Source organism: Pseudonaja textilis, chromosome 2 (genome assembly GCF_049901715.1).
Source record: "Pseudonaja textilis isolate UNSWEBS1 chromosome 2, rPseTex1.2, whole genome shotgun sequence".
Lineage (NCBI taxonomy): Eukaryota > Metazoa > Chordata > Lepidosauria > Squamata > Elapidae > Pseudonaja > Pseudonaja textilis.
In genome coordinates this window covers 14869563-14889173 of record NC_141991.1, presented here as the reverse complement: position 1 = coordinate 14889173, position 19611 = coordinate 14869563, and the positions used below count along the sequence as shown (strand labels likewise).

At 44.6% G+C, this 19611-nt stretch overlaps 1 protein-coding gene across 1 annotated transcript in view; it reads right to left on the bottom strand.

Annotated features, from left to right (window-relative positions):
* Positions 1–19611, bottom strand: part of LOC113452771 (complement factor B-like) — a 48362-nt gene that overhangs the window by 16645 nt on the left and 12106 nt on the right. Inside the window, exons 2-11 of the mRNA XM_087928567.1 lie at positions 17339–17545; positions 14637–14822; positions 12891–13064; positions 11966–12049; positions 9805–9923; positions 7941–8079; positions 4917–5069; positions 4091–4192; positions 1637–1726; positions 1178–1315 (exon numbers count right to left, since the gene is read on the bottom strand). Of these exons, the coding sequence (XP_087784693.1) occupies positions 1178–1315; positions 1637–1726; positions 4091–4192; positions 4917–5069; positions 7941–8079; positions 9805–9923; positions 11966–12049; positions 12891–13064; positions 14637–14822; positions 17339–17545 (1392 nt within the window). The remainder of the gene's footprint in view (positions 1–1177; positions 1316–1636; positions 1727–4090; positions 4193–4916; positions 5070–7940; positions 8080–9804; positions 9924–11965; positions 12050–12890; positions 13065–14636; positions 14823–17338; positions 17546–19611) is intronic.

Genomic DNA, 19611 nt, shown 5'->3' with positions numbered 1-19611 from the left:
GAACAGTCACTAAACAAAAGAATGTAAGTTAAGGACTGCCTATTGGCACAGTGGTTGGACTGCAATATTGCAGATTAATTCTGCCGACTGATGACTGCCAGCAGTTCGGCAATTCGATTCCCATCAGCTCAAGATTGACTTCCATCCTTTTGAAGCCAGTAAAATGAGGGCCCAGATTGTTGGAGGCAATGTGATCACTCTGTAAACCCCTTAGAGAGGGCTATAATACACTGTGAAGTGATATATAAATCTAAGTGCTATTGCTATTAAAAACCGTTGTAACGTGGTGGTTAGAATGCAGTATTGAAGGCTAACTCTGCCAAGTGTCAGCAGTTCAATTCTGACCGGCTCAAGATTGACTCAACCTTTGAACCTTCCGAGGCGGGTAAAAGGAGGATCCAGATTGTTGGGGGAGCAATAGGTTGACTCTGTAGAACTGCTTAGAAAGGGCTGTTACACACTGTGAAGTGGTATATAAGTCTAAGTGCTATTGCTATGAAGAACCATTGAGGCATGGTGGTTAGAATGCAGTATTGCAGGCTAATTTTTCTGTGTGCCAGTAGTTCGATCCTGACCAGCTCAAGGGAAGGACTTCCATCCTTCTGAGGTTGGTAAAATGAGGGCCCAGGTGGTTGGGGGCAATAGCTGACTTTGTAAAACCGCTTAGAAAGGGCTGTAACACACTGTGAAGCATATAAGTCTAAATGCTATTGCTATTAGGAACCATTGTGACACAGTGGTTAGAATGCAGTTGTTGTTGTTGTTGTTAGTTGCAAAGTCGTGTCCGGCCCATCGCAACTCCATGGACAATGTTCCTCCAGCCCTACCTATCCTCTACCATCTTCTGGAGTCCATTTAAGCTCACGCCTAGGCTAATTCTGCCAAGTGTTCAATTCCGATCGGCTGAAGGTTGACTCAACCTTTCATTCTTCCGAGGCCGGTAAAATGAGGACCCAGATGGTTAGGTGGCAATATGCTGACTCTGTAAAACCATTTTGTGAGGGCTGTAAAGCACTACGAAGCAGTATATAAATCTAAGTGTTATTGCTATTAAGAGCTGTATGAGTATGAAAGATAGAAACCCGCAACGCCTTTCTTTGCATGAAAACAAAACGTAGTGTGTCAGGACCAAGTCGATCATTAGTCATGAAATGAGTGAAATGCAAATTCAGATTACCCAAACTCTTCTCCAAGACCTCTTTCAGTTCATCCAAGTCCTTCAAAATGAAGCCATGTCTCTCATTGGGTTTGTGAGAAGCCAGCTCATTAATAGCTTCTGTGTTGATGTTATGGCCGTTACCAAAGACATAAATATCTAGGGGTAAATGTGAACAGAAGTCTATGTTAAGGAGAGGAATAGCACAGTGAAACCAGGAATTGATTCCTCCCCGTTAAAATTGCACTACAGAAAAATCCTTTCGAGCAACCCATGGAAAAACTTCGCTGAGTGACGCACCGTTTTGCGCAGTTAAAGGTCCCAGTCAAAAGAGACACCAGAGTTTTAGGCGGTGCGTCGATACGTAAGCAAAGCCACTCAAGGGAAACGAAATAAAACTATCTCTGCCCCGACTGGCTGGGAGAGTGAAATGCCACGAAGATAAAATGAAACTGTCTGGCGCACGGATCGTCATCTTACCCAAATGATCATCACGAGGGTTTGGGGAAGATTCGCCAATGTCTACTTGTAGGAGAGTAGCCGATGAGGAGCTCCCTACGTTGTACAGGTCTAGAAAAAGAAAGGATTATTGCATTTGTTGCATTTATTATGGCATACTGTCATCTGTGGGTAAGGGGAGGGAAGGAATGGAATAAATAGATTATGGAAAAATTTAAAAAAAAATCCATCCTGGCTTCTCTTTCCAATATTTTCCAAAAACACTTCGGCACGCTAATGCCTTTTATTGCTCTTCGGTCCTTTGTCTGCCTCTTCCTTCTTTCCTTCCTTCCTTCCTTCCTCTGCCTCCCTTTCTCCTTTTCTCTTGCTCTCCCTCTCTATTTTGCTTTCCCTCCCTCCTCCTTGCGACTTGTCCCTCTCCCTCTCCCTTCCATTCCCCTTCCCCTTCTCCTTTGCTCTCCCCCTCCTTCTCTCCTTCCCCCCCTTCCTTTTCCTGTCCCTCCCTGTCCCTTCCCTCTCCCTCCCTTTCCCTGTCCCCCTTTCCCCTTCTCTCTTGCTCTCCTTTCCCTCCTTCCCTCTTTCTTTCCCTCCCTCCCTCTCTCCCTCCCTTTGCCTTTCCCCTTCTCTCTTTCTCTCTCTCTCCTACCCTTTCACTGTCCTTCTCCCTCCCTTTTCCCTTCTCTCTTGCTCTCCCTTTCCCTCCTTCCCTCTTTCTTTCCCTCCCTCCCTCTCTCCCTCCCTTTGCCTTTCCCCTTCTCTCTTTCTCTCTCTCTCCTACCCTTTCACTGTCCTTCTCCCTCCCTTTTCCCTTCTCTCTTGCTCTCCCTTTCCCTCCTTCCCTCTTTCTTTCCCTCCCCTCCCTCTCTCCCTCCCTTTGCCTTTCCCCTTCTCTCTTTCTCTCTCTCTCCTACCCTTTCACTGTCCTTCTCCCTCCCTTTTCCCTTCTCTCTTGCTCTCCCTTTCCCTCCTTCCCTCTTTCTTTCCCTCCCTCCCTCTCTCCCTCCCTTTGCCTTTCCCCTTCTCTCTTTCTCTCTCTCTCCTACCCTTTCACTGTCCTTCTCCCTCCCTTTTCCCTTCTCTCTTGCTCTCCCTTTCCCTCCTTCCCTCTTTCTTTCCCTCCCTCCCTCTCTCCCTCCCTTTGCCTTTCCCCTTCTCTCTTTCTCTCTCTCTCCTACCCTTTCACTGTCCTTCTCCCTCCCTTTTCCCTTCTCTCTTGCTCTCCTTTCCCTCCTCCCCTCTTTCTTTCCCTCCCTCCCTCTCTCCCTCCCTTTGCCTTTCCCCTTCTCTCTTTCTCTCTCTCTCCTACCCTTTCACTGTCCTTCTCCCTCCCTTTTCCCTTCTCTCTTGCTCTCCCTTTCCCTCCTCCCCTCTTTCTTTCCCTCCCTCCCTCCCTCCCTTTGCCTTTCCCCTTCTCTCTTTCTCTCTCTCTCCTACCCTTTCACTGTCCTTCTCCCTCCCTTTTTTCCCTTCTCTCTTGCTCTCCTTTCCCTCCCCCCTTCTCTTTCCCTTTCCCTCCTCCTCTCCCTCCCTTTGCCTTTCCCTTCTTCTCTCTCTCTCTCTCTCTCCTACCTCCTTTCACTGTCCTTCTCCCTCCCTTTCCTCCTTCCCTTCTCTCTTGCTCTCCCTTTCCCTCCTTCCCTCTTTCTTTCCCTCCCTCCCTCTCTCCCTCCCTTTGCCTTTCCCCTTCTCTCTTCTCTCTCTCTCCCTACCCTTTCACTGTCCTTCTCCCTCCCTTTTCCCTTCTCTCTTGCTCTCCCTTTCCCTCCTTCCCTCTTTCTTTCCCTCCCTCCCTCTCTCCCTCCCTTTGCCTTTCCCCTTCTCTCTTTCTCTCTCTCTCTCTACCCTTTCACTGTCCTTCTCCCTCCCTTTTCCCTTCTCTCTTGCTCTCCCTTTCCCTCCCTCCCTCTCTCCTTTCCTCCCTCCCTCTCTCCCTCCCTTTGCCTTTCCCCTTCTCTCTTTCTCTCTCTCTCCTACCCTTTCACTGTCCTTCTCCTCCCTTTTCCCTTCTCTCTTGCTCTCCCTCTCTCCTTCTTTCCCTCCTTCCCTCCCTTCCCAGACAAGTTGAGATCCTTGCGTAAATTGGTGCTTAATACTTCAAAGGACTGCCGACTCCTCTCATAATATATTTAAGGTAGCAAATCTAAAAGATTCTTTTCTCAAACAACAGAACAAAAGCAACCAAAGCTAACTCAAGTTTGCATTTTTCCTCTTCACCTGCTCACCATCAGTTAGGAGGATAATGACACATCAAAAAAAAACTTTCCTGACTGATGCCTAATTTTGCCCAGTTAAAGATCACAGGAGAAAAAGATACCCGAGAGTTTTTACAGTGTATTGGTGAATAAGCAACGGCATTTGTGGAAATGAAAAAAACAAAAACAGAAACAAAAAACGATCTCTGCCCCAACTGGTTGTGACAGTGAAATGCAAAGAAGGTAAACTGAAGCTGTCCGGGTTCTTGGATCATCATCTTACCCAAATGAACATCACGAGGGTTTTCGGAAGGTCTCCCAATGTTAAGAAACTCCTTTATCTGTTGGATGATCAAAGGTGGGGGCCCTCCCAGGTTGTAGTTGCCTAGAAAAAGAAAGATGATTGCCAAGAGTCATTCTGATCTGTCATGCTGTCATTTCGGCGTAAGGGGAGGGAAGGAAGGGAATAAATACATTAGGAATATTTTTTATATTACTTGGTCCTGGATTCTACTTCCAACATTTTCCAACAGCACTGGCACACTAACACCTCTCATTGCCTTTTGGTCCTTTCCTTCCTTCCTTCCTTCCTTCCTTCCTTCCTTCCTTCCTTCCTTCCTTCCTTCCTTCCTTCCTTCCCTTTCTCTCCCTCCCTTTCCTTCTTGCCTCCTTTACTTCATCCCTCCATTTCCTGTCTCCCTCCCTCCCTTTCTTCCTGCCTTCTTTCCTCCCTCCCTCCCTTCATTTCCTCTCCCCTTCCCTCCCTTTCCCTTCCCTTGTTTCCTTTCTTCCTCCCTCCTTTCCTCCCTCCCTCCCTTTCTCTTTTGCTCCTTCCCACTTTCTCCTTCCCTTTCCCTCCTCCCTTTATTCCTGCCTCCTTTCCTCCCTTTCTCTCTTCTCTCCCTCCCTCCTTTCCTCCCTTTCTCTCTTCTCTCCCTCCCTTCCCAGACTAGTTGAGGCCCTTGTATAAAAGGGTGCTTAATATTTGAAATGGCTGCTGGCTCCTCTTATAATCTTTTTTAGGCACTCTAAAAATTCTTTCTCAAAGCAACCGAACAAGAACAACCAAAAAAACTCAAGGGTTTGCATCGTTCCCTTGATCTGCTCACCGTCCGTTAGGAGGATAATGATATGAAGGTCTGTGGTGGAGACAGGAGTGGGGTTCAGCCCCCGTCGCTTCTCTTCCATGTCCTTCATAATCATCATTTCATAGACAAATTGAAGGCCGTTCGCGATGTTGGTTCCAGGCTTCAGCTCATGTGCTGGACAATCAAAATGTAAAGTTGAATAGTGCATTACTTGGTCAGTTTTAATAAGTCCCAGTAGGCCTAACAGAGGGAAATGTGAAATGAAGGGTCCTTGGTGCTCTCTGAGCTGGATTGTTTTATTGCAGACATTCCGTTACCACACCAGATAACGCCATCAGTGCGTGTGAGGAGTGAGATTTTCTCTTAGTTTATATTCTAATGCCTTGCCCTGCCTGTGGTAGTGGGGTTGGCCTTAGAGGTTCTTTGGCTGGGCTGTTTCCTGTTGGCTTCTCTGGCAGTTTCTTGATTGGGTTATTGTTTACTTTTATCAGAGCGTCTGCAGCATGACTGCTATTGTGAGTCAAGCCAGGAGCACAACACAGCACACAGAGGCTTTGTCTTTTAACAATGGTTTATATACAAGACTGCCATATACATACATATACCTGGTAGGCACATATCAGGCAAGCAATCAGTCTTCATTACTCTGCACAGAGAACTACAATGGAGATAAAACACTAAAAGAGAGAGAGAGAGAGAGACGCCCTCTCATGGCCTCACTTAAAGTGAGGTCTTAGCTTCTTAAAGTGGCAATAACCCAGCTGACCCATCCTCAGTCTTAAAGCAGCAATAATTCTGCTGACTCATCCTCACTGCATCAGCATTTACAGCAGCCTTGCAACAGCTGGTCAGCTATTAAATCTTCAGTACCTTAACAACTTTGTTGGAAGAAATACCCACTTGGTTCAGTTCCAAGTGGGGAGAAAAACACTGGAAACATGGAGGCTGATTGGAAAGATGGTTTATTGATGAACAGGACCGCATGGGTTTGAGGCCCTTGTGCAGCTGACCATATGGAGTGGAGAGTGGGGGTTATTTACACTCTCTCTGGGCTTTGAACTTGAACTTCCTGTTCCTGTGACAAGAGCATGCATTCTATTGGTTATGTCTTAAGGGCTTTCCTGGTTTGGATCTTGAGTGAGGGCTGATCCTACCATTCTACCTAATTCTGCCTCTGTTCAAAATATCCTGTTTTGAATGGATCACCAAATCTGCATTTGTAAAAGCTGGCCTCAGTTTAGTACAGGGGTGGGCAAACTTTTTGGCTCGGGGGCCTCATTGACTTTTAAAATTTGACAGACGGGCCACCACCTGGTGTTGAAATGCCTGTCATTACAAATCAAAATCAAATGAATGCAATCATTCAATCATTCACATCAAACCTTAATTCTGTACCAACCTTTGGTGGGCCGGATTAAAAAGACCAACGGGCCGGGTGTGGCCCAAGGGCCGTAGTTTGCCCACCCCTGGTTTAGTATCTGGTTGGGAGTAGTGAACTGTGGCTCTGAGTTTCTGCCTCCCTTAAGATTTCTATTTCTCTTTTAGGAGGAATATAATAATTTTGCCTGTTTAATATTTCCTAAAATCTTTCTTCTAGAAGGGGTGAGAAGGGGGTAATTTTCTACAACTTCTTAATTGTTGGTCTGATGTTAATGTATGCTCATCCAAGAGCACCAAAGACCTTTCCTTTCAGCCCTGAGCTGCAAATATTTTTTCTGTATTTGGAACAAGAGAAGAAATAAACAACATCTCTATGGTTAACAGGAATTCAATCCTGATGAGTCCATTACAGACTGTCATGAGATATATAGCTGCTCCTATTTAGCAATTGTCTTGATTAGTTGTCCATGGGGATTCTCAGTCATCCAGATCATGGCTGTCCCAAAGGTTTGTTTGCTTTTTTTCAAAAGGCAACTGGACTTTGTTTTTCCTTGAAAACATTTCGCTTCTCATCCGAGAAGCCTCTTCAGTTCTGACTGAATAGTGGAGAATGGAAGGACTTATAGTTATTATATCCCTTGCACTCTTTCTAATAGTCATTGAGGCCACTTGGAGATTTAACTGTGCCTTCAGGGTCACCTTAAGAGTGCAAATGGGTGTGGAAATTCCTTGGAACAGCTACGCTCTTCTGTTTACAACAAAGTCCTTTTAGCATTTCCAGGAAATGCTTTGCGCTATTCAGGTGACCTTGAGGACACAGATAAACGTCCAAGCGGCCTCAACGACTCTCAGAGAGAGTGCTAAAGACCAATTACTGCAAGGAATGTATTTTTATTCTATCCTCCACCACTCAGCTAGAACTAAAGAAGCTTCTTGGATGAGAAGTGAAACATCTTCAAAGAAAAAACAGAAAGTTTTTCAAAGCCCAGTTGTCTTTTGAAAAAAAAACCCACCTCTGGGATTATCTTGGCTAGCAACTATCCACAAATACAATGGTAATAAATGTCAATAAATGACCTTTATATGGTCCACATAGGACTTCAGTGTGAAGCTGATTAAAATGAATAAATTAAAAAAATTTTTTGTTGCCCTCGTACCTGAAAGAAAAGCCCTTGGCAGCCGTACGGCAGAAGTTTGAAGGCTTGCCTGCCACTGCACAAATATATACAGTTAGTCCTCGACTTACAATAATTCATTTAGTGACTGTTCAAAGTTACAATAGCACTGAAAAATGTGACTTAGGATCATTTTTCATGCTTATTGACCATCCCAGCATCCCCATGATAATGTGAGGAAGGAAAAGCTTGGCAACTGACTCATATTTATGATGGTTGCAATGTCCTGGGGGCCACGTGATCCCCTTTTGCGACCTTCTGACAAGCAAAGTCAACGGGGAAGCCTGATTCACTTAACGACCAGATAACTAACTGAAGAAATTCCGTGATTCACTTAACAACTGTGGCAAGCAAAGTTGCAAAATGGGGCAAAACTCATTCAACTCATTAACAAATCTTTTGCTTAACAACAGAAATGTTGGGCTCCATTGCAGTCGTAAGTTGAGACTAACTGTATTTGCATTTCTTTTTTTACAACCAGCATGCTCACCATCGATGGTAATGGAGCCCAGCCGTTCAGACACCCAGTCAGCATCGCTACTCCGTGGATGAGTTGTACTCAGAACCATTCTGCTTTCGGTGGCAAAAGTCACAATGCCATAATTGGGAAGGATGTCATAGCTGGAGAGCTATAATAATAATAATAGTAATAATAATAATCCGCTGATACATCACACAGTCCTAAACACTTGGGAAGTGTTCGACTAGTCATTTGTGATTTGAAACCCAGCATAATTATCTCGTTTGCTGTGTATACTGTCATTTTTTTGAATAATAATAATAGTAATAGTAATAATAATAATAATAATAATCCACTGATACAACACACAGTCCTAAACACTTGGGAAGTGTTTGACTAGTCATTTGTGATATGAAACCCAGCATAATTATCTCGTTTGCTGTGTATACTGTCATTTTGTGAAAATAATAATAATAATAATAATAATAATAATAATAATAATAATAATAATAATAACTGAACAGTTCCTAGGTCCTTGGATATAATAATAAGTCCTAAACGCTTGGGAAAAATAATGTCCTAAATGCTTGGAAAGTGTTTGATTAATGATTTGTGATATGAAACCCAGCATAATCAACTCATTTGCTGTGTACATCACCATTTTTTGTGAATAATAATAATAATTGCATAATAATAATAACAGCAACCGCAACAATAACAACAACAACAACAACAACAATAATAATAATAATAATATTAACTGAACAGTTCCTAGGTCCTTGGTTAAGACTCGAGCTATTGAGCTATCAACCAGCCGCAAAGGCTGTGAATCTCACTAAAAATTAATCAATAATAATAATAATAATACTCTACCTTAACAGTTCTTAGGTCCTTGGTTAGGTCGGGCAAAAACAGGCTCTCCTGGGTTGGGAGGCCCACCAGAAGCTGGAAATAGGCCCGTTTTGCAAGTTCCGGTTTTTCCAGGAGGGCCATTTTTTTGCCCTCCCAAGGGTCCAGGAGCCCCCCCCCCCCAGGCCTCTGGGTTAGGGTTAGGGAGGGTGAAAACAGCCTCCCTTGGGCTCTGGAAGCCCTCCAGAATCTGGAAACCGGCCCATTTCTGGACTTCTGGAAGGCCCATTTCCCCCCTTCCCAGACCCTCCACGCAGACACCTCCATCGAAAATGGGCCACGTGGAGACTCGTGGGAGGGGAGGGACAGAGTGGGCAGGGCCAGCCAGTCTGTTGAAATACCGGTTTGGTGAACCAGATGTAACTTTAACATCCGGTTCACCCAAACTGGTCTGTAGTTGTAATTTTGAACAATTGTTACAGGAACGGTTGTAAATTGAGGATTTCCTGTCATGTTTCAGGGGAGGCTGTTTTTGTTCCCAGGCAGCTCCGCTGAGGCCCAGGAGGCAAAAAAACAGAGTGCGGGGTTTTTTTACTGTGCGCCCTCCTCCCTGTGCTCTGTTTTTTGCCTCCTGGGCCTCAGGGAAGCCTTCTGGGCGAAGCAGTAAGACAGCGAGGGGAATGCCAGCACAGCTGATAATTGGAACAGCTGATCGTCAGGAGAGGAAAAAAAAAAGAAATATAAGTTCAGCCAAACTGGTAGCTGGTTTTTTTACTACCGGTTTGGGTGAACCAGGCCGAACCGGTAGAATATCACCACTGATATATACTGTATGATTATTGACTACTTAACAAGGCAATTTCTATAGCATGGCCATTATTTTTAAAAAAAAGACCCTATCCCCACCCTATCTGCCCTTCTTCCATGTGTCACAAGAGCTTTCTAGGAATATTGACAACCCTGGAGCATGGGTCTTGTAGTTCAAGCTGCTTTCAGTTTTGTTGAAGCAAACCTGGTTCAAGGAAGCTTTCAAAATGGAACCTACCTTCTGGATTAATTTCACCAATGCTTCCCTGGCTTTTATGAACCTTTTTCGGCCAAAGCTTTCTGAGGCGTCAAGGAGAAAGTAGATATTAAGGGAGTCACTTTTGTTAGCTGGTGCTCCTGAAAGGGAAGAGAGAAAAAAACACCAGAATAACAGAGTTGGGAGGGACTATGGAGGTCTTCTAGTCCAACCCCCTCCTCAGGCAGGAAACCCAATATCATTTCAGACAAATGGCTGTCCAATCTCTTCTTTAAAAACTTCCAGTGTTGAAGCATTCACAACTTCTGGAGGCAAGTGGTTCCACTGATTAATTGTTCTAACTGTCAGGGAATTTCTCCTTAGTTCTCGGTTGCTTCTCTCCTTGATTAGTTTCCCTCCATTGCTACTTGTCCTTCCCTCAAGTGCTTTGGAGAATAGCTTGACTCCCTCTTCTTTGTGGCAGCCCCTGAGATATTGGAAGACTGCTATCATGGTCCTTCTTTTTATTAAACTAGACATACCCAATTCCAGCAACCTTTCTTTATATATTTTAGCTTCCAGTCCCCTAATCATCTTGGTTGGTCTTCTCTGCACTCTGGAAAGAGTCTCAACATCTTTTCTTACATTGTGGCAACCTGTTCTGACCCACACCCTTTTCCAACAAATCAAACACAATCCAAAAGGAACAGAAACCTTTTAATGCTTCTGCAAAATAATTAGCTGTGATAAGTACAAGCCTTGCCAAACTGTGCGAGACTTGCCAAAAGATAACAGACAAGATATAATTTGCAATACAAGAACCTTTAAATACAAACTCAGGATACTGGAATGTCCACGAGGCTGGAGTTTCAAAACGTCTTTGCGTTCTGCAAAGAACATTTGTTTCACACCTGGCTTTTATCTTCTTGAAGGAGGGGCCATTACCTTGCAGCCTTACTCGTGAGTCGCCCATGCTGTTGTAGCTGCTCTTATCTGTGAGCAATCCTGTGCACATGTGCACTTGGCACAGCCTCCTCGGGAACCTCCTCATCACTGCTGCCAGCCCCCACAATCTCTGAAGGCAGCAGTCCACTCCCTAATGGTCCTGGCCCCTCATCTGAGTCCTCGCTCTCCTCAGCCGTCTGTACCTGCTGCCGGCTAACCACAACACAACCAGAACTGGGTGCAGAATGCCAAGTGTGATCTTACGAAGGCATTATAAAGTAGTACTAAAACTTCACATGATCTTGATCTTGATTCTATCCCTCTATTAATGCAGCCTCGGATTGCATTGGCTTTTTTGTCTGCTAGTGATTGTCCACAAGGACTTCAAGATCCTTCTCATAGTTACTATTGTTGAGCCAGGTTTCCACTTAGTCTGTACCTGTACCATTGGTTTTTCTTGCCTAAGTGTAAAATCTTACTTTTATTGTACATTGAATTTCATTTTGTTAGATAGGGCCCAGTGTTCAAGTCTGTCAAGATCCATCTGGATCGTGAGCCTATCTTCTGGAGGGTTGACTATTCCTCCAAACTTGGCAATTTTAAGACTTGTGAATTTCTTGTGAAGAGCTATGGTGACGCAGTGCTTAGAATGCAATACTGCAGACCGACCGCCAGCTGCCAGCAATTCAGCAGTTCGATTCTCTCTGGCTCAAGGTTGACTCAGGCTTCTATCCTTCCGAAGTCATAAAAGGAGGACCCAGATCATTGAGGGCTGACTCTGTAAACCGCTTAGAGAGGACTAAAGCACTGTGAAGCGGTATATTCGTCTAAGGGCTATTGCTATTGTTATTTCATTCTTGCCGAGGAATTGTGGGATTTGAAGTCCATAAATCTTATGCTTGCCAAGTTTGGAGACCCCTAACATAAGGCATGAGGTTTGCAGCATGACAATCAGGGTGCTTTTTCCCCCACTTGCTCTTCCTAAAGGATGCTCAGGGCACTTCTCCCCACATTTCGATCCTGTTTGGCATAAGATGGGGCTGACTGAAATTCTGGCAAGCTCTCAAGTTTCCTGACTTGGCCCACTTCGCAAAGGTGGCAGCAATCAGAAATTGTACAATTGCCTTAGAAACTTTCACAAATAATCCTTCTACCAAGGATGATATAACATCCTTGATGAAACCCGAATGATTCCAGTGACAAAACCAGGTAAAACGATGCTGCAGTCTCCTATCCTACCACGCTTGCAAAAATTTACCTTGGCTGGCAGACAAAGCAACTTCAATGAGGGATGGAAGGAACTTCGTGGTGATTTCTTCTTTAGAATCAAAAGTGAATGGGCCTGGGAAAGAAAAAAAGGAGATAGTGAATTTGGTTCCCAGTGTTTTGTGTGTGTGTGTGTGTATGTGTGTGTCATGCCCCTGTTGCAGTCTGACTCTGAGGGGGAGGTCGAACAGTTGACAGGGAGTGGGAGTGTTGCTCTGGTGGTTGTGGAGGAAACTGGGGAAGGGCACAGGCCAGATGGGCATTCAGAAGAAGACCCAGGCCCATCCCCTCTTCATCCTAGGGAGGAATGGATAAGGGAGAAACGTGAGTGGTGTGGTCTATGGGGGAGGAAAGGGCCCTGATCCCCTTCATGGGCTGCAGCTGGGAGGACTGTTTAAAAGGACAAACTGCACATGGCAAAGTTGTTGGAAGCAAAGCGTGCATTATTCTTGTCGAAGCTTATCTGGGTTTTGGCTTCCTCCCAACTGTAGTTGCTGTGTTATCTGGTAGAAGTCTGCAATGTATCATCCTGGCCTGCCGTATTAATTACTTCAGTGTGGTTTGTGTTGGGTTTTTTTAATTTCTAGTTAACTTTACTTTGGGTTCGGACTGCATTTACTCCCTCCGTAGACTGTTTTCTTTAAGAGTTTGATATCCAGACAAGGATAATTGGACATTGGGCCAAGTTGGAGGCATTAAAGGGAATTTATTCTATTTTTGTGACTGTGTTATTTTTGTGTCACATCCCAGGTCATCACAGTGTTGTGTGTGTGTGTGTGTGAGTGAGTGAGTGAATAAGGGTAGAGAAAAAAAAACAATAGTTCCATAAATGATGGCAAAAAAGAAAGAAATCAATAACAGTTTTAGATTCACCTTTTCAGATGCCAAGCCCATCTTTTCCTACCCTATTTACTCACTTCGACATTCTGGTTCTGATCCACTCCAAATTCCTGATTTTTGGCAAACTCTTTCCTTAGAGCCGATAAGAGACAACCCTCTAGAACACTGGTAGCGGACCGTGCTCCCTGGTTGATACTCCGTGCCGTATTTTCGAGCGCCAATTGGAATTCCTGGGTCAGGACAATGGCCAGCTGAAAACGAGAGGGGGAAGGCACGACACACCAATGTATTTATTTATCTGCAAATTCCATTTTTGCATCACCACGTTCCCAAGGACTCACGGAGGCAAACAGTTAAACCAAACATCAAACGGGACAGTGCATCATCAATGTATGATGCGCACTCCTTGGGAAATCATTGGTTTTGAATTCTATCATTCTAAACCGGCATTTCTCAGACCTTGGCAACTTGAAGATGTGAGGACTTCAATTTTTTTTTTTTTTTTTTTAGCATATGGCACGTTGTTAGCCAGGGATCATCAGTTGGATGTGTATTTCAATATGAATTTAAGCCTCTGGACTTCGATAGACTCTTGACAGCTGCTTCTTAGCTGCACCCTCCTCTGAGACTACAATTCACATCCACCTGAGCTAGCATGTCCATTTGAAGGGCACAGAGTCAGGTAGGAAAGCTTATCTTGAGCCACGGTGTTGCAGTGGTTAGAATGCAGTACTGCAGGCTTACTTCTGCTGACTGCCGGCTACCTGCAATTTGGCAGTTCAAATCCCACCAGGCTCAAGGTTAACTCAGCCTTCCATCCTTCCGAGGTGGGTAAAAATGAGAGTCAGATTGTTGGAGGCAATAATGCTGATTGTGTAAACCGCTTAGGGCTGTAAAGCACTGTGAAGCAGTATATAAATCTAAGTGTTATTGCCATTGCTATCTTCACAGATAAGAAGCCAAAATGTTCTTCCCTCCTGGTATGAAACAGAGATTAAAATTAAGTTGGTTAAAATATTCAGCCCACCTGACTTGTTTAGGAGAAAATTTCCTTGGAGACTTTAAAGCCTCTAAGTCAGTGGTGGGATTCAAATAGTTTGGTGGGTGTGGTTTGTTGGGTGCACTTTGCGTGCATGCCTACACTTTGCATGCATGCACACCAAATGTGCACTTTGTGCAGGCACTGAGGCATTCTAACTCACCTTCTGCAAGCCTGCACGATCCCGGTTGCTTCAGCAGCTGCCGCACGGCACTTTTCTGTGCCACGCAAAGGGCGAGTATGGAAGCCCGGACAGACAGGTGGGCCCAACGGCAGAGCAGTGGAGAGAAACGGTTTAGTCTCCACTGCTCATCGCTGCTACTGGCTCGACAGAACCGGGCTGAACCAGTAGAATACCGCCATTGCTCTAAATGTTTATGATCCGTCCACACTTCAAAGGGGATTTGACTACCCTCTGAGGGTAAAGGTCAAAAGCAACAAGATGGCGGAGAGTGTTAGAAGCCCTGACCTTCTGGCTTAACCAGTAGCAAAATTTATAAGAACCTGCCAAGAGGGATGCAGCAATCAGGGGAAAACTACAAGTTCAAATCATGTGCATTTCCCAATGAGAATCTCAGCAGTGCTTCTTTCGTTCTCTTCCCAAAAGACAACTGGACTTTCTGGTTTTTTTAATCTTTAAAAATGTTTCGTTTCTCATCCCAGAAGCTTCTTTAGTTCTATTCAGAAGCATTTTGGGGACAACCATGAGCGGGATGATTGAGAATTTCCATAGATGTTTCCCCCCCACCCCAAATAGATTTTGATCGCAAAGAGTCAGACTCACTTCCATCATCACATACAGCTGTTTCTCCACTCCATTTCCCAGTGGGGAGACAGGTACGTATCTGGGGGCCTCGCAGCTTGTGTCCGTCATAGCAAGTGAACTTCAGCTCCTGGTTGATCTCGTAAAATTGCTGGAAGGTCTCAAATACACCATTTTCAAATTCTAGAGGCCTGACACACCGGATGGCTAGATGGAAGAGAAAACATCCGTCGGTCAACTCATAAAACATTTTGTATACACGTTTTATAGTTGACAACAGAAAGAAAGGGGTGGGGTGGGGGTTTCAAAGAACAGGAAACAGTGTGGAATTGAAAGTACATTCCATTCATATATTCTTCAAAGACTGACTAGATGGCTGAAGCTTCTGCCTCAAAAAATTCTAATTGGAGAGCATGATTGATGACTCTTGGCTATGGACGTGTTTCGTTGGATGATACACCCAGAGGAGTTGGGGAGAAATGCAGGATCAAGGGTTACAGTGAATTTTGTATCTCAGAGTTGGTTATACCCAGGTATAACCAGGTATACCCTAGCCAGACGTAGAATGTTAACTTCAAATAAATCCTCTATAGTTTTGGGAGTGTGGCTCGAGGCTCATGATTTAATTGGAGTAACTGCCGGAATCCTGACACAATCGATTTTTCCGCATGTCCTATCCAATCCCAGATCCAGATCCCTCCAGTTCCATCATTCACAATCATTCTGGCCCTGCTCATCAGAGACCATTACAATTGTGAAGCCACAATTAATTCCATAGACTGTGAAGATGCCTAGAAGCAACAGTGTTGGAAGTGATGAGAGGAAAGTTATGTCCTAACACAAATATCACTATGAGTAATCCTCGACTTACAGCAGAGGTGGTGTTTTAGCAGGTTCTGACCATTTCTGGAGAACCGGTAGCGGAAATTTTGAGTAGTTCAGAGAACCGGCAAATACCACCTCTGACTGGAGATTTTACAGTATCCTTCCCCTGCCACACCCACCAAGCCACGCTTACAGAGCTGGTAGTAAAAAAATTTGAATCCCACCACTGACTTACAGCCATTCATTTAGAGAGCCGTGGTGGCGCAGTGGTTAGAATGCAGTATTACAGGCTGACTCTGCCCACTGCCAGAAGTTCGATCCTGACCGGCTCAAGGTTGACTCAGCCTTCCATCCTTCCAAGGTCGGTAAAATGAGGACCCAGATTGTTGGGGGCAATAGGCTGACTCTGTAAACTATTAACAGAGTGCTATAAAGCACTGTGAAGAAGTTACCATTGTAACTTTGAACAATCACTAGCAATAGCACTTAAATTTATAAAGTGCTATTGCTAGTGATTGTTCAAAGTTACAATGGCACTGAAAAAAGTGACTTATGACCATTTTTCACTTTGATGACTGCTGTGGCATCCCTATGGTCACGTGATCAAAATTTGGATGCTTGGCAACTGGCTTATATTTATCACAACTACAATGTCCCGTGGGGGTCATGTGATCCCCACTTTTGCGACTTTGGACAAGCAAAGTCAATGGGGAAGCCAGATTCACTTAACGACCACCTTACTAACTTAACAACTGCAGTGATTCACTTAACAACTGGGGCAGGAAAGATCATAAAAATGGGTCAAAACTCACTCAACAACTGTCTTGCTTAGCAAATTGAAACTGGGGGCTCAGCCCTAACACTAGCAATAGCATTCAGACTTATATATTTATATACCACCCCCGTACAACACTCTCTGGCTGGTTTATAATGTAACCCTTATTTGCATATTGCCTCCAACAATCTGCCTCCTCATTTTGCTGACCTCAGAAGGGTGGAAGGCTGAGTCAACCTTGAACTGGTCAGGATCGAACTCCAGACTTTGGGCAGAGTTTGCCTTGCAATACTGCATTCTAACCACTGTGCCACCAGTGGTTTTTATTCATTTATCAAACATAGATACTGCCCCTCTCACTCTTAGAGTGACTCTGGGCAGTTTACAGATAAAAAGAATGAAAACCATATAAAAACACGATACATATCAAGTTCAGGGAAATGGGAGCCACCCCAAAACACCAATAGAATAAGTTAAAAATTAAAAGGAGGTGTGTGGGTGCTTCAAGGTTGCATGCTGGTTTCCTGGTTTTAATCTTATTGTTGTTCGATTTATTCTGACGAATATTGTTTTATTGGTTGTAAGCTGCCCAGAGTTGTTTTTTTAAAGATAGGCAGCTTTATAAACATTTACAATAGACAAAAGTAAAGTAAACATGTTTTTGCACTTTGATAAGCCTGCTAGTGACTCCCACAGGTTTTTTTTTATACCGTGACAAAAAGCCTTCTGGTGGAAAACCCAGGACTTGGTTGGTGATAATGTATGAAAGGAAGAGGGGAAGTTGCAGTAGTGGGGTTCAGATTTTTTTTACTACCAGTTCTGTGGGTGTGGCTTGGTGGGCCTTGCAGGGGAAGGATACTGTAAAATCTCCATTCCCTCCCCACCCCACTAGCCTGCTTTCCAGTTCTGTTCTCCTGTGCAGAGCAACAAAAGAAGACCCAGCCAATCAGCTGGGACACGGGAGGCAGAGGGGGCGGGGCCAGTCATAGATGGTATTTGCAGGTTCTCTGAATTAGTCAAAATTTCCACTACCGGTTCTCCAGAACCGGTCAGAACCTGCTGAATACCACTTCTGAGAAGTTGTCATACCAGGCCTCTCTTTTGAGAAATGAACCCACTGTACCTCGACACTCAGCCTTCTCGACAGTCCTGCCCTCCCTGTCCGTCAAGAGGCTCCACTGGTTGCCATTATTACAAAACCGGAATCGTGTCGGATGGGGATACTGTCCCTGAGGACACTCATAGGTCAATCCGGTTCCATCTTCCAGGAGAATATAATTGCCTCCTAGGATCTTGGCAGCTTTAGGATCACAGGCTCCATCAACTGTACCTAGAAAGGAAGCAGAGTGGAAAGCTGAAAGGGTGGCAGAGTGGTGAAAATGTTAGTCAGAATTGTACAAGTTAGCACCCACCCCACTCCTAGAAAATTGAAATATCCTAGGAAATATTAAAAAGGCAGAATATTTCTCCTAAAAAGAGTAGAAACTCAGAAGCAGAAACTCACCTCAGAAGTACAAGCTCACCCCCACCTTTGTTAATGGTGGGCCCTTAAGGCCTGGGCCAGAATACTTTACATAACAAAGATCTCCAGGTAAAGCTATAGCAATTGCTCAAAGTCCTTTTCAGTGCATCATCATCCAGCAAGGCTCAACCAAGCCTGGGACTCAGGACAGCCTACAGAGTTGCCCCTGCATGGCCTGATGGGAGTCTGAGAATACAAGCTCAAATTCAAATCTCAACAGAGGTTATAAAAACCAGGCACACTCAGCATATCAGCCTTCCTTCTCTTTTCCTTCACCTCGGAGCATGTGATAATCCTTCTTTGCAGCTTCAAGCCATGTGGTCCTGTCCACCATTAAACCATCTTTCCAAACAGCCTCCGTGTTTCCAGTGTCTTTTTTCCCCACTTGGAACTGAACCCAGAAGGATAATTCTTCCAACACACAGGACACAAGATGTGATACAAAATTATACTTTTATTTTGGTACCAAGATATAAGGGCCCTGGTTCAAAAGCTAACCAAGGGCCCCGATTACATTCTTACAGCAATTTTTATAGTCAAGGGGTGGTCGCATTCGGCCCTTTTCCCTTCCCCTCATAATGCATGCATAACAGACAATATTGATTGGTTATTTGGATCTCAGCCCCCTACATAGCTAAATATCGCATCACCTGTGTTTCACCCCAGGTCACGTATATCTTGCAAAGTCTCCTAGTTTCATGTGCCAGCCGTGTGGTTTTTGGAGTTTTTCATATAAGCAAGCTATTCTTGTCCCTAATATCCTGGCTAGTGGTTTAAGGCAGTGGCCCCCAGCCTTTTTTGAACCAGGGACCGGTTTCACGATTATTTATTCTTCCATGGACCGGTACCTGAGTAACGTGAGACTCCACTGCCATCGGGACGGCTCTTCGTTCGAAGCCACCACCCCCCTCTTCGACGAAACTAAGGCGCGAGCACCCAAACGCCGCTTTCCAACCGAAAACCCGGAAGCAACCAAAAACCTGGAAATGCCGTCGAAACAAGATGGCAGTGCCCAAGCTTTGCAGCCCGGTAAAAAATGATCCACGGACCGGTACCGGTCCGGGGACTGGTGGTTGGGGACCCCTGGTTTAAGGTGCTAACTTCTGCCTTGCTAAGAATGTGCAGTTCCAAGCCCCACACAGAGCAGCTCAAGGCAGCACCCCCCATGACCCCCCCTCCTTCCACAGAGAAAAGTAAAAGCAGTTTTAAATCTTTGCCCAAGACAGCAGCCCCACTCCCCTGTGATCCACCCCCCTCCTTCTGTAGAGAGGTACAGGAAGGAGCAATGCTGCTTATGGCACAGAAATGAAGACAAGAGAAAAACATTTTTATCATATTCCTCACTCTCATGTCCATTCCATCCACACCTGGGTCCTATCTCCACATATGACTCTTCCTCTGATCCCATCTGTACATACATGCCACCATCTGATCCTTCACCATCTTGCCTTTAATTCCTCTTTATTATGTTTAAAGTGTTCTTATGATGGTGGTATTGTTTTGATTGTTGTTGTATGCTACCCGGGATCCCATTTTTATTTTTATTTTGCATCCTGGCTTTCTTAGTAACCATTCAGAAGCCAGACAATTCCTAGGCATACACAGTGTTAAAGGGAGGAGTTGTTTCCGTAAATCCCAACTCCAAGGCCAGCGACGTAGCAGAAAGGTAACAGCAGAAAAACAAACAATTAATCACAGATAAGAACTTTAAAGGTGAATTCCAACTCAGACAATCCAAAATCAAGCCAAGGAATTCCGAGGAAGAAGCAAGGTCTTAGTTGATTTATGATCCTTGGGATCATAAATAATTGGACTTGAAACAAGAGTCATAGTAACCCAAACCCAGACAATGAGGTTGCTTCTAGCAAGGGAAA